Genomic DNA, 13,149 nt, shown 5'->3' with positions numbered 1-13,149 from the left:
AAGGAGTTGGTGGTGGATTTCCGGAGATGCAGACCCACCACACTGACACTGGTGAACATCCAGGGAGTGGACATTGAGATAGTGGACTCGTATAGGTACCTGGGTGTTCACCTGAATAATAAGCTAGACTGGAGCCACGACACTGATACTCTTTACAGGAAGGGTCAGAGCAGACTCTACCTGCTGAGGCGGCTGAGGTCATTTGGAGTCCAGGGAGCGCTTTTAAAGACCTTCTATGACTCTGTGGTGGCATCTGTCATTTTTTACAGTGTTGTATGTTGGAGCAGTAGTTTATTGGCAGCTGAGAGGAAGAGGTTGGATAAACTCATCAGGAAGGCCAGCTCTGTTCTGGGATGCACCCTGGACCCAGTGCAGGTGGTGGGAGACAAAAGGACTCTGGCCAAAATAACATCTCTGATGGACAGAGTCTCCCCCCCCCCCACGCATGTAAATGTTGCTGAACTGCAGAGCTCCTTCAGTGACAGACTGCTGCATCCTCGATGCATGAAGGAGCGTTTCTGCAGGTCCTTCCTTCCTACAGCTGTCAGACTGTACAATCAGAACTGCTCCAATCAAACACAGAGGCTTGTATCAGCGCTGTAACTTGCACTATTTTATCAACCAATTCACACTATAACCAGGATTTGCCTCATAACTTCATTTAATTTTATTTAATTTAATAAAGGTACAGTACTCTGTTTTTGGTAACAATTGTCCTTGATGTAAACATGTAAACATCCAATACACACTCAACACAAGGCTCCAGCCTGTCTCTCTCAACCACCCAGGTTAGGAGGGAACTGAGGAGGATTAATGGCAAGAAGGCAGCGGGTCCAGATGGCATCAGCTCGAGGGTCGTCAGGTCCTGCGCGGACCAACTGTGTGGGGTGATGGAGCACCTCTTCAACCTGAGCCTGAGGTTGGGAAGAGTCCCACAGCTCTGGAAAACCTCCTGTGTTGTACCAGTGCCAAAGACTTCACGCCCCAAGGACCTCAACAGCTACAGGCCGGTGGCTCTGACATCCCACCTGATGAAGACCCTGGAGCGGTTGGTCCTGGCTCAGCTTCGGCGCCTAATAAGCTCATCACTGGACCCACTTCAGTTTGCCTACCAGCCTGGCATTGGAGCGGATGATGCCGTCATTCACCTCCTACATCGTTCCCTCGCTCACCTGGAGACCGCTGGGAGCACTGTGAGAATCATGTTCTTTGATTTCTCCAGTGCCTTCAACACCATTCTTCCCTCGGTTCTAAAGGACAAGCTGGTGAACTCTGGAGTGGACCATCACCTCACTACCTGGATCCTGGACTACCTCACCGACCGACCACAGTATGTGAGGACTCAGGGCTGTGTGTCGGACAGGGTCGTCTGCAGTACGGGGGCCCCACAGGGAACGGTTCTGGCTCCGTTCCTCTTCACCATCTACACTGCAGACTTCTCCCACAATTCCACCCAGTGCTTCCTGCAGAAGTTCTCTGATGACTCTGCAATAGTCGGCCTCATCACTGATGGGGACGACAAGGAGTACAGAGGTCTGACCCAAGACTTTGTGGACTGGTGCCAGCTGAACTACCTCCAGATCAACGCCAGTAAAACCAAGGAACTGGTGGTAGACTTCCGCAGGCACAAGCATTCTCCACTGCAACCACTGAACATCCAAGGTATGGACATTGAGGCTGTGGACAGCTACAGGTACCTTGGTGTTCATCTGAACAACAGACTGGACTGGACTCATAACTCAGACGCCCTCTACAGGAAAGGGCAGAGCAGGCTGTACCTGCTGCGGAGACTCAGGTCGTTTGGAGTGGAGGGCCCACTCCTGAAGACCTTCTATGACTCTGTTGTGGCTTCTGCTATCTTTTATGGCGTGGTCTGCTGGGGCGGCAGCATCTCTGCTGGGGACAGGAAGAGACTGAACAGGGTGATCCGAAGGGCCAGCTCTGTTCTAGGATGCCCTCTGGACCCAGTGGAGGTGGTGAGTGACAGGAGAACGGCGGCTAAGCTGTCATCCCTGTTGGACAACATCTCCCACCCCATGCAGCAGACTGTGACAGCACTGAGCAGCTCCTTCAGTGGGAGACTGCGGCACCCACGGTGTGGGACGGAGAGATTTCGCAGGTCTTTCCTCCCCACTGCTGTCAGACTCCATAATAAAGACTTTAACTGATCAAGCACACACATCCATACATATGCAATAATACTAAGTGCAATAATCCTTTCTGTCATCGTTGTATTTTTACTCAGTTGTATATAGTATTTGTATTTGTATTCTATTTTTATCTTATTGTATATTTATTTTATTTTATTCTACTGTATATAGTATTTTATTCTATTCTGTACAGTTGTGTACTGTATTTATTCTTATTGTATTCTAATTTTTGCCTCATAACTTTTGCACTGTCCACTTCCTGCTGTGACAAAACAAATTTCCCACGTGTGGGACTAATAAAGGTTATCTTATCTTATCTTATCTTATGTAAATTTTTTTATGTTTCTGTTCTGTGTCTTGTGTACTGTTTGTTTGTATATGTGTCTTTCTTGCTGCTGTTACACCCAAATTTCCCCTTGTGGGACAGTTAAAGGATTATTCTATTATTATTATTCTAAATTTCATACAAGTTTTAAGCCTGAGGACATGTTTTGTCAAGTCTAGTGAATAACAAACAGAAAACAACTGAGAGTACATACAGTAAGCAAATGTAACTCCAACTACAATCTTTTCATAACCAAATTAATTAACTTTACTGCCTAACCATAACCAAACACCTGCCACCACCTACCCTATCAGTGACCGTAATAACAGATTCTAGAGATTTTTTTTAAGTGAAAGTCTAATTTCTTTTCATTTACCCCAACCAATCCAGTACATGGCCTCGTTCTGCCAGAGGCTTCTTCTTGTTGAAAGGCCGTTTTTGTTTCTCACTGTCACCTAATGATCGCTCATAGGGTATCATTTGATTGTAGGGTTGTTTTTTTTCTATATTATTGTAGGGTCTTTATCTTACAGTATATGTGCTGTAAGGTAAAAAAAAAAAAAGGTGTTGTGTTTCAGTGCTATATCAATACAATTTAACTCAGAGCTTAAATCTGGGACTCTCCACCATTTGACTCTAGCCCCGAAGAAACTTCTCGGATGAGAGGTGAAACATCTTCAAGCAACTTAAAGAAGTCCAGATGCTTTTCTTTCTAAGCTCATTAGACTACGATGACCTGGATGACTGGAAACCTTCACAGACAACATTTTCCTTTAGATGATCCTCCCATTTTTTGGTGCATGTTGAATAGAAATACTAGAGAGACTGATATTTACTGTAATGCATTGATGACAGCCACATATGGATTTCAGACAGATTATTCCTCATCACTTCACTTGTTCCTTTAGGCTGATATACCCTGATTATAGTTGTTATAGGCTAAAAAGCAATAATGTATGGGTTGGAAAAAATTAATGTTCTTTTTTTCCTTTCAATTTGTAAATAAAACTAATATGCCAGTTATACAAACACATGCAAATGTGTATAGGTAGAAAAATGCAAAATCCAAAAATAAATAAATGCAAAAATAAAAATTCTCAAGTTTTACTGACAAATGATGTGTATTACAGACATAAAGCATTTACAGTATTTGCAGGATTTGGGTTGAGTTTTATTCAGCACATTTTTGTGGAAACAGCAGCAAACTTTGGTACATGGTTATAACCTGTAATAAATTCAAAAATGTATAAAAAGAGCCATGCAAAATCATGACACCATGGGTGTAAATGTTTACATTGACACGACTGTTTCCTTGTTGTTAGTTCCTCTTTGACAGTTCATGTGACTGGACATTTATTATCATCACTTGCTCAGAGCACATCATTACCTGGAAGCTAGCAGCATGGCACAGCTCACCAACGCTGTGGTTACTTCTAACATCTCCTCCTCTCCTGGATATTCACCCCATTTTTCATGGGACTACAGTGGTATAGCTGCTGCAGTAGTGCTGTCCATCTGCTTCCTGCTGGGATTCCCTGGAAACATTGCTGTCATCATTCTCAAGCCAAACTGGGAGAACATGTCCAGTCTGACCCAGAGTTTGATGCTGAACCTGGCTGTGTCGGGCCTACTTTGCATGTTTACCGTTCCATTTTGGATTTACTCTTTCCTCAACAGCTGGACCCTGGGCCTGGTGGGCTGCAAAATCATAACATATTTTGGGTACTGCAGCATTTATGCCAGCCTGCTGACTGTGACTGTGATGAGTGTCCAGCGTTACTTTCAGGTGGTATACCTGCAAAGGAATTTAAACCACATACAAGCATGGAAGCTGCTGGTTCCGCTCTGGCTGGTTGCAATGATCCTGTCCATTCCTGCTTTAGTGGTTCGACAGCTGGTAGAACAGTCGGATTGGACATATTGCAAACATCAATACTATTCGGTGAACCAGTCAATGGCCGTGTTGTTGACAGAGATACTGGTGGGTTTTGTTTCAGTTTCTGTCAATGTTTTTTCATACATCAGCCTCTACAGAGAGGTGAATCAGGCAGCCTTTTTCAACAATCCACAGACCACCAGACTCATTACCAGCATCATTGTAACCTTTTTTGTCGTGTGGGTGCCATGTCTTGCCATAAATGTCCTGGGTGTGGCAGCTATTTCCCTAAACAATAAGGACTTGCTGAAGTTTTGCGAAGCAGCATGGGGCACCGTTACAGCACTAACGTTTGCAAACGGTGCAGTGAATCCACTCCTGTATGCCTTTACTTCTAATCGTTTGTCCACTCTGTGCCAAAAAAATGCTGAACATTTAATGCAGAAGCTCAGAATTCCCCCACAATCTAAGTCAGCAAATACCGTTTCAGACGTAAGATGACAACGTTGAAAGCTCTTTAATTATTTAGATTTTTTTATCAAATGATTTTCCCCCTGTGATGCTGGATCTTCTCTGTCCTGCACTGTAAAACAACAACAACAGAAATATACAGTAAAATAATTGTGTGTAAACAACAAAATTACCTATAATATCGCCAATCACTGTTCTAATACAATTAATCAGACCTAACATAACAGTGCTGTTGGATTTTATTATGTATCTTATATGCAATGTTATACTTTTACTTTTAATCCATAATTAATGTCATAATAATGTAACACCCATTAAATAAAAATCAAAATACTTTTATTAAACTAGTAAATGGGTTTAAAAATACAGCAATCCTATGTTTTTTTTTCATTATACTAACTGTTTAATGGGGGTTTGTGTGTATTTTAATAAAAAGTGGTAACACTTTATAATAATGTAACACTATTAAGCATTAGTAAGTATTAGTATGGTTGTAGTGAGTGCTTAATTTATCATTTATATATCATTACTCCTCCTTGGTATTTCATTTATAAATACAGATATGTTTATCCATCTGTTACTAATACCAAAAACCATGTACACCATCACTGCTGTACGTTGTTTAACTATGTACAGTTACTGCTAGTAAAAACCATAGTCGTTATAATAGTCATAATAAAATATGGTTATTTATAAGTAGGATACCAAGGAGGAGAAATGATGAATTAATCGCTTGATAATATCCTAATAATGCTTAATAGTGTGACATCATTACAGCTTAACCTAAGCACTGCTCTGGTGTAGGAATAAGATTTACTATTTTGCAATTTTTTTTTTAGATTTTGATATATAAATATACATAAATATATATATATATATATACATAAATATACATATACATATATATACATAAATATACATATACATATATATGTGTGTGTATATATATATATATATATATATATATATATATATATATATATATACATATATATATATGGTGACTCTAAGTTATTGCAGTTTTAGGGTTTTCACTAAAACACCACAGCACTGAGATGTGTAATTTCTGAACATCCTTAAAATGCTTGTGGTTGAAAATTTACCTTTTTGGTAAGTAAGGCAGGTTTGACTTGACACCAACAAGTCATAATGAATCTACTGAAAGAAACAATAACAAGTCTGTATGAGGGAAGGACACATTAAAATAGATACATCTGTCTAAATTTAAAGAGGCATGTGTACTGAATCCTAACTATTGGGTACAAGCAGCTAAAAAACTGAAACCACTAACATTACCTCAGTCATTAACTTTGCTAGCAAGCCCACTCTCCTCTGAATATTATGAAAGCAAAGGGTTGGTTCAGTAGTTAAAAAATAGTTAGTTGACACCTCTGTTAACTACAGTAAAGGTAGTGTGTTATATTAGCAAGCTATTGATACTGAACTTAAGTTTCTTATATTTGTCTTGCAGATGCAACATGTACAGTTGTGCCTGGTGTACATTGTGAATGATCCTTTTTCCTCCCCTAAAATTAGTTATTGATGTTTTTACAACAATTTTAGAATGTTCCTGATGTCCACACACAACAATTTAATAATTACTGAAAATCTTGTGAAATATGCTTAATTCATATAAAATTATACTGATGTGAGATAATAAAGATAATTGCTTTGTTTGGTTACGAAAGCCATTAAAAAAATATGGTCTAGTACACCCCATGCCCCCTTTTAGACTCACCCCTGTTTGCTGATACTAACGCTTCCATGTAAAATAGCACGGTTATAATAAATGTATATTTAAACATGTTGTCAGATAGTGACAGATGAAGCCTCATGGAGACTTGTAGCTTTCCATTTAAATGATTAAAAAAAAAGGTTCGTTTCTTAAGGCTTCATGTGTAAACATACCCCCCTGCTGGTCAAAACCTTTATTGTCATTTCAATTATTTGTGACGTCGTTTTGGCTGTCATGCAACAGTGTCAACATAGACGTAATCACTGCCTAGAATTAAAAAACAAAAAAAAACAACAACTCTAATTTGATTGTATGTGGCTCATTCATTTATCAAAAAAACCATTTTGATTGATGTGCGGTTGACAGTAGTAGAAGTCTATCAATGTCAAAAACCTTGTCAGTATGATTTCAGTATATTTTTGAATAAATCCAATCCAAATCCATGACATGAGATGTTGATGTTAAAATCACAGTCTTTTCAAATGATGAGACAGTGATTGTGCTAATGAATACTGTGCGGATGTTGACTTTTATCATTTTTATCAAGATATTATATTTTTTCCACTGTGCTTAGACTCAGTTTCTCTTTTTGCTAATAACCACTCTGGCTTTGGAGAAACCGTTTCACATTGTACGGAGAGGCAGGAGTGCAAAACTATCCCACAGTAATCTTGCCTAGATGATACCCATAGATGCAGTGTTGTTGCCATTGACACACAATTAACACTTCCCAATGGAATGAAAAAAAAGAAAACAGACTTGTGTATATTATAGTAGTAACACATTTCATTATTTACAGGCATATTATTTGTAATACTTTATTGGTAGAGATCACCTCATGGGTGGAGCAGCTCTTCACCTCTTTGTGTACACTGTTTTGATGGTATATATGCATCAATCTATCAATCGTTTGTTGTAAGATTCAGATAATTATTTGTTAAAAGCTAGATATTATAAATGAGAATAAGAAAGAAAAGTATTTCTTTGTGCCCCCCTCTCCCTGTTAATGCCCTACCTGGCCCCCTGGCAAAACATTGCTAGACCCGCCCCTGCACAGTTACCAGCTGTCAGCTACATAGAAAAGGATCCTGGTGTTATTTGTCTCTCAGAAACAGTTCATAACTTCCCTTCAACTCATTCATGTCACCTAAAAGGTAAACCCGTTTCTCCATCACCTGTTCAGCTCTGATGATTCAGTAAAGACATCTCCTGGTTTCATCTTCATGTTTCCCTCTCACCACATATCCAAACCGACATAATGACCAGCAGCTTTTACAGCTGTGGCTCCAGCAAACATCAGCTGATACTAGAAATGAATATTAAATAAATTCTAACAACAGCTGATCAAGCTTAAACATGCTGCTGTTGTTTAGCGCGACATCTGCTGGTTTCCTCTTTCTGGCGCAAAGCGGGCGATAAACAAACAAGAGAGAAAACCCGATCAGCTGATCATTGATCAGTTTCATGATTGAAGTAGCAACAGGAGAGGGAGGGGGAGAGAATTAGAGGAGAACAGGCAGCTGACAGCGTAAAGACACAGAATAACTCCAGCTTTGTGTCTTTTTCATTCTAGCTAAAGTCCGGGACAAACTGCGTTCCTTTTCACCTCAATACGAAACGCGTGATATTTTCTCTGAATACGGGACGATTCCGTTTTTTACGGCAACTCTAATAATTAACCTTATGAACAAAATAAAGTTCAGCATCACTAACATCATAGCACCCACCCAGCTGTATAGAAACTCCGTCATGCTAGCTAGTACCCTGCACGAAAAAGTCAGCATAACGAAAATAAACTCCACCTAAACTTGGTTTATATCTGACCCAGATAGACATCAGGTCATAACTTCTTACCTGAAGTTCAGTTCACCTGACACTCGGACCGGCGGCCGCCTTGGGTCTCTCCTCCTCCTGCCTCCCCTTTCCCTCATCCACCTGCTGGCCTCCATCACTAGCTAATGTTACTGAATCTGTGGAAGCTCCGCGATAGCCACCACAAGAAGTAACGAATAACGACCCTATCTAAATCCCAGTAACGATTAACGCGTTCCTCATTTTGGCATAATAACTGGTTACCGTGTTCGTTACCACAATAATAACGTAGTTACTGTAACACGTTACTTAATAACGCGTTAGTCCCTACACTTCTCATTTGCAAGCGAGCCTCAATACATGCTTGATAAGGGACTTCCTGGATTTCTTGACACATACTTCAAAGCCTCGAAATACTGTGGCGCATCACTATCAGACGGGGATTTTATTGTTTGTCTCGTGTTGTCAGCCTTTATTTTGATTTATTATATGATATTATCATTTCTCCCTTCTTTAAATGTGTCAGTGTTGGAAAAAAATGGCAAAATCTCCAATTGTATAGCATGAACTCCTAAATATGAAAGCGTATGCTCAAGCTTAAGAGATATGGACTATGAATCAAGTTTGGGTGTTGACAGAATGCATACAGAAGGCATGTAAAATCCTGAAAACAATGACAGCAGGTGTTTACGTCAACACAACAGTTTCTTTCTTATTAGTTCCCCTTTGACAGCATCAAATGAGAACAACTTGTTCACCTGATGGTACATCTATTATAATAACTTGCTTAGTGCACAACATTGTCAGCAAGCTTGAAGCATGGCACAACTCACCGCCACAGTGAATACCCTTAACTTTTCCTCCACTCCTGGATATTCACCCATCACCTCCTGGTCCACAGGCATGGCTCCTACAGTGGTGCTGTCCATCTGCTTCCTGATGGGATTCCCTGGAAACATCGCTGTCATCATTCTCAAGCCAAACTGGGAGAACATGTCCAGTCTGAGCCAGAGTTTGATGCTTAGTCTGGCTGTGTCAGACCTGCTCTGCATGCTTACCATTCCACTGTGGATTTACTCTTTCCTCAATAGCTGGATGATAGGTGAGGCATCTTGCAAACTCATTACATACTTTGTGTATTGCACCATTCATGTCAGCCTGCTGACTGTGACTCTGCTGAGTGTCCAGCGTTACCTTCAGGTCGTTCACCTGCAAACGAGTTTAAATCAGGTTGAAGCATGGAAGCTGCTGGTTCCGCTCTGGCTGGCTGCAATGATCCTGTCCACTCCTGAGTTGGTAGTTCGAAAGCTGGTGGAACAACGACAGTGGACAAAATGCAAAAATAAACACTCTTCTGATGGCCAGAGGTTGGCTGTGGTGTTGACAGAGACTCTTGTAGTATTTGTTTCACTTTCTGTCATAATGTTTACATACATCCGTCTCTACAGAAAGGTGAATCGGGCAGCGTTTTTTAAAAATTCACAGACCACCAGACTAATTACCAGGATCATTGTGACCTCTGTTGTCCTGTGGATGCCATATCTTTCTATAAATGTGTTGGGTGTGGCAGCTATTTCCTTGAGAAACAAGGGACTGCTGAAGTTTTGTGAAGACAGCTGGAGCATTGTTGGAGCACTAACATTTATAAATAGTGCAGTGAATCCACTCCTGTACACCTTCACTTCAATCCGTTTGACAACTCTGCACCAAAAATTTGCTGAACACTTAATACAGAAGTTCAGAAATTCCCCAAATCTGACTCTGTCAAGAGATATCAGTGCAGAAGCAATATCTCAATGTTAAAAGCTCTCAGGGGAATTAATTTTCCCCTTGTGACATTGGAAAAGGCATCTTTTGGTCAAGTGATTTCTATCCTGCTGTTACATGTAGGTTGTGGTGCTCTCTATTTGTCACAATGAGTTTTTGGTTTAAGCTCTAAATGTGAAAATACATGTTTGTTGACAGGGAAGCAGACAAATGTTGAAAGAATTAAAAGACCAATTACATTAGAGGAAGCAGCTGTGTGTTCTTCCTGGTAAGAGTGGGAACACAATGAAAAATGACTTCACTATAGCTGAAAATGTTTTGTAATAGTTTTAATATTTCTTAGAGAAATGTTTGCCAGTTCTGATGATGTGTTTGTGCTTATCTATGTTCCCGAGGATTTGATGAGAGCAGCTGGCTAACTACAGATTGACCTTACTCAATGTATAGGAATTTCTTTTATTTATGTATTAATCACATTATTTTATTGTATAATGCCTTGGTGCCACTGGATTTTAGCATGTCTCACACTCATGCAGTTAGACAGATGGTGGGGGTCTGGTAAGGAAGTTGGGGGGAAGCAGACAACTCCACAGGAAGAATCTTTTGTCTCTTCGATGACTCTGGGAGGTAGCAAGGGAGTGTGAACCTTAAGGTGTGAAACAACTGTGTACTGCCTTTTGTTCCTGGAGTAGGTATTTAACTGGGAGCCATGCTAGGCTCAGGAATAGACTGCTGACTGTCTGCCCCGCGGTCATGCAGGCTCTCCACCAAGCTTGGTTTTTCTGTTCTTTGTTTGTGATTAAAGAATGTTAGCTACCGCTCACCTGCTTGTCTGCAGGCTTTATTTAAATGGAAAACATCCACAACACTCAATAATAAAGTAAATTTCCCAAATACAATATGTAAGTAATATAATATCTAGAAATGCATTAAATGTAGAAACAACACAAAAAGTAGTTAAATCGTCTCCTGCAACTCTGTATAGCATGAGATTATTAATACTGATGCAGTAAATAAGATTAACATCACTTCCCTGTTGTAATTGGTTACAGTGGAACTAATTTTGCATTGTTTTATGTACTGTTGCACAGTTTTGTTTTGTTTTTTTGTTTTTTTACAGTGCATCATATTATGCACATTTCTCAACTGTTTAACTAAAACCTGTAAAGGTACAACTATATCTGGCACCGTTACAGAGTACCTGTGTGTGTTCTCTTCTTCCTTCAGAAAAGGTTTTAGAGAAATGTATTTTTATTTTTGAAAGCTTCACTCACTTCAATTCTTTCACCGCCTCTGTGATTGTATTCACTGGAAAATCTCAACAAAGCTTTGCATTGTTCTTTCACTGAAATGCCCCATGACGTGTTGAAGAATTGTTATTCTATTAGCGTATTTACTCTTCAGCTTAAAATATCATCTGCTTTCGCTGCTTTTGGCCTCTTGTATAGCAATATTATGCTTTACCACTAGATCGCAGTAGAGGCTTTGATACTTCATGGTAATATGAGCCAAAACAAAAAACAAAGCAACTGACTGATTATGTCTTACCTAAGAAAACAATATTGCAGCAGAAATGAATTCCCCTTATTTTCTTGAAAAGCTACTTCTGTGTCCATTAATGACTTTCTCAAAAGTCATTTTCTGCAGGGTCTTCCTCATCTTGTTATTAAAAAGAATTTTACACCATTTTTTATTTCTTTTAGCCATGTTCGTTTTTCTTCCACACATTCTTGTATCAAAAAATATTACATTCAATCATGTTCACATTTTAAAACAACTTGATTTTCTTTTTTTTCCCGTTGTATTATATGTATAAATCTACAAAATAATTACCTTACCTCAGTCTTCTTATTTACAGTAAATCTGTAAATAGATTCTGCTGTTGTCATGGACTGTGTGCAGCAGACAGGAATGGAGGACCCAAAATGCAGACTCCAGGAGGCAAACGTGAACGCAAAACTCAGCTTTTATTGCAGGAGGGCAAAAAACAGAAACTAAAGCTACGTTCACACTGCAGGTCTTAATGCTAAATTCCGATTTTTTGATCAAATCCGATTTTTTTTGTCTGGTTGTTCACACCACAAATAAAATATGACAGCAAACACGCTCTAGTGTGAACGGTTCACGGCCCTCAAAGTGGCCTGCATGCGCAAAAGAAGACGTCACACACAACGCGCTCTGTTTACGGAAGTAAAAATGGCGGCCACAGAGCTAGTTATTCAAGTTTAGCTTGAATAGAATTGTCTCCCCATATGCTAAACTAGTCCAAAACCTCACTTTCTGTCTATTGACTCGCTCCGTCTCCAGTTTCCACTGCCATACTTTCTCGTTTGTCTTCTCCGGCACTGATAATTGGTGTCTGTCTTGTGCCAGTGACATAAAAGATGGATTTAATGTGACATGACCATTCAAACAGCAGTCGCTTTCTAAAACATCAGATATGTATCGGATTCAGTACCACATACGAAAGTGGCCAAAGTCGGATTTGTAAATATCGGATTTGTGCTGTTAGAACTGTCATCCTATGAGCCAATATGGGTCGCATATGGTCAAAAAAGTCAGATTTGATGCGCTTTCGTCTGCAGTGTGAATGTAGCCTAACTTAAACAGGCAGAACACACACCGTGGAATAAGGAGATCGGAAAACACAGGGCTTAAATACGCAGTGGGATAACGAGGGAACGAGACAAAGGAGTAGAGCACAGCTGGGAGTAATCAAACATGACACGAACAAGGGGAAGCAAAACTGAAAACATTAACATAGGATGCAGACTGTCAAAGTAAAACAGGAAACATAACACAGAGACGCGGGCTTGACAAGGGGATACGCCTGCCAGGGGAGACAAAGACAGAAACCAAAAGACTAAGAACTCTAAATAACACAAAAGCAAAGACTAATAATTAACAACACAAAACACTGGGTCACAGACCCAGGACCGTGACCACTGTCCTGCTTCAAAAATCTTTCTTGCAAAGTCACACCAGGTCTTTGCCTCCCATAAACCCACTGCTT

The 13,149-nt window shown here is 40.0% G+C and overlaps 2 protein-coding genes across 2 annotated transcripts; both read left to right on the top strand.

The window, feature by feature from the left end:
• The first annotated feature begins 3,787 nt into the window (after window positions 1-3,787).
• LOC120724712 (C-C chemokine receptor type 8-like) lies at window positions 3,788-5,089 on the top strand. Its single transcript, XM_040017047.1, has one exon. The coding sequence runs from the start codon at window positions 3,878-3,880 to the stop codon at window positions 4,850-4,852; it is 975 nt and encodes a 324-aa protein (XP_039872981.1). The 5' UTR covers window positions 3,788-3,877; the 3' UTR covers window positions 4,853-5,089.
• A 3,564-nt stretch (window positions 5,090-8,653) lies between these two features.
• Window positions 8,654-10,959, top strand: LOC120724607 (C-C chemokine receptor type 4-like). Its single transcript, XM_040016886.1, has one exon. The coding sequence runs from the start codon at window positions 9,189-9,191 to the stop codon at window positions 10,170-10,172; it is 984 nt and encodes a 327-aa protein (XP_039872820.1). The 5' UTR covers window positions 8,654-9,188; the 3' UTR covers window positions 10,173-10,959.
• The last annotated feature ends 2,190 nt before the right edge of the window (window positions 10,960-13,149 follow it).

The sequence above is a fragment of the Simochromis diagramma genome, unplaced genomic scaffold, assembly GCF_900408965.1.
Source record: "Simochromis diagramma unplaced genomic scaffold, fSimDia1.1 OVJJ01000802.1, whole genome shotgun sequence".
Taxonomy (NCBI): domain Eukaryota; kingdom Metazoa; phylum Chordata; class Actinopteri; order Cichliformes; family Cichlidae; genus Simochromis; species Simochromis diagramma.
This window is presented reverse-complemented; position numbering and strand designations above follow the sequence as displayed.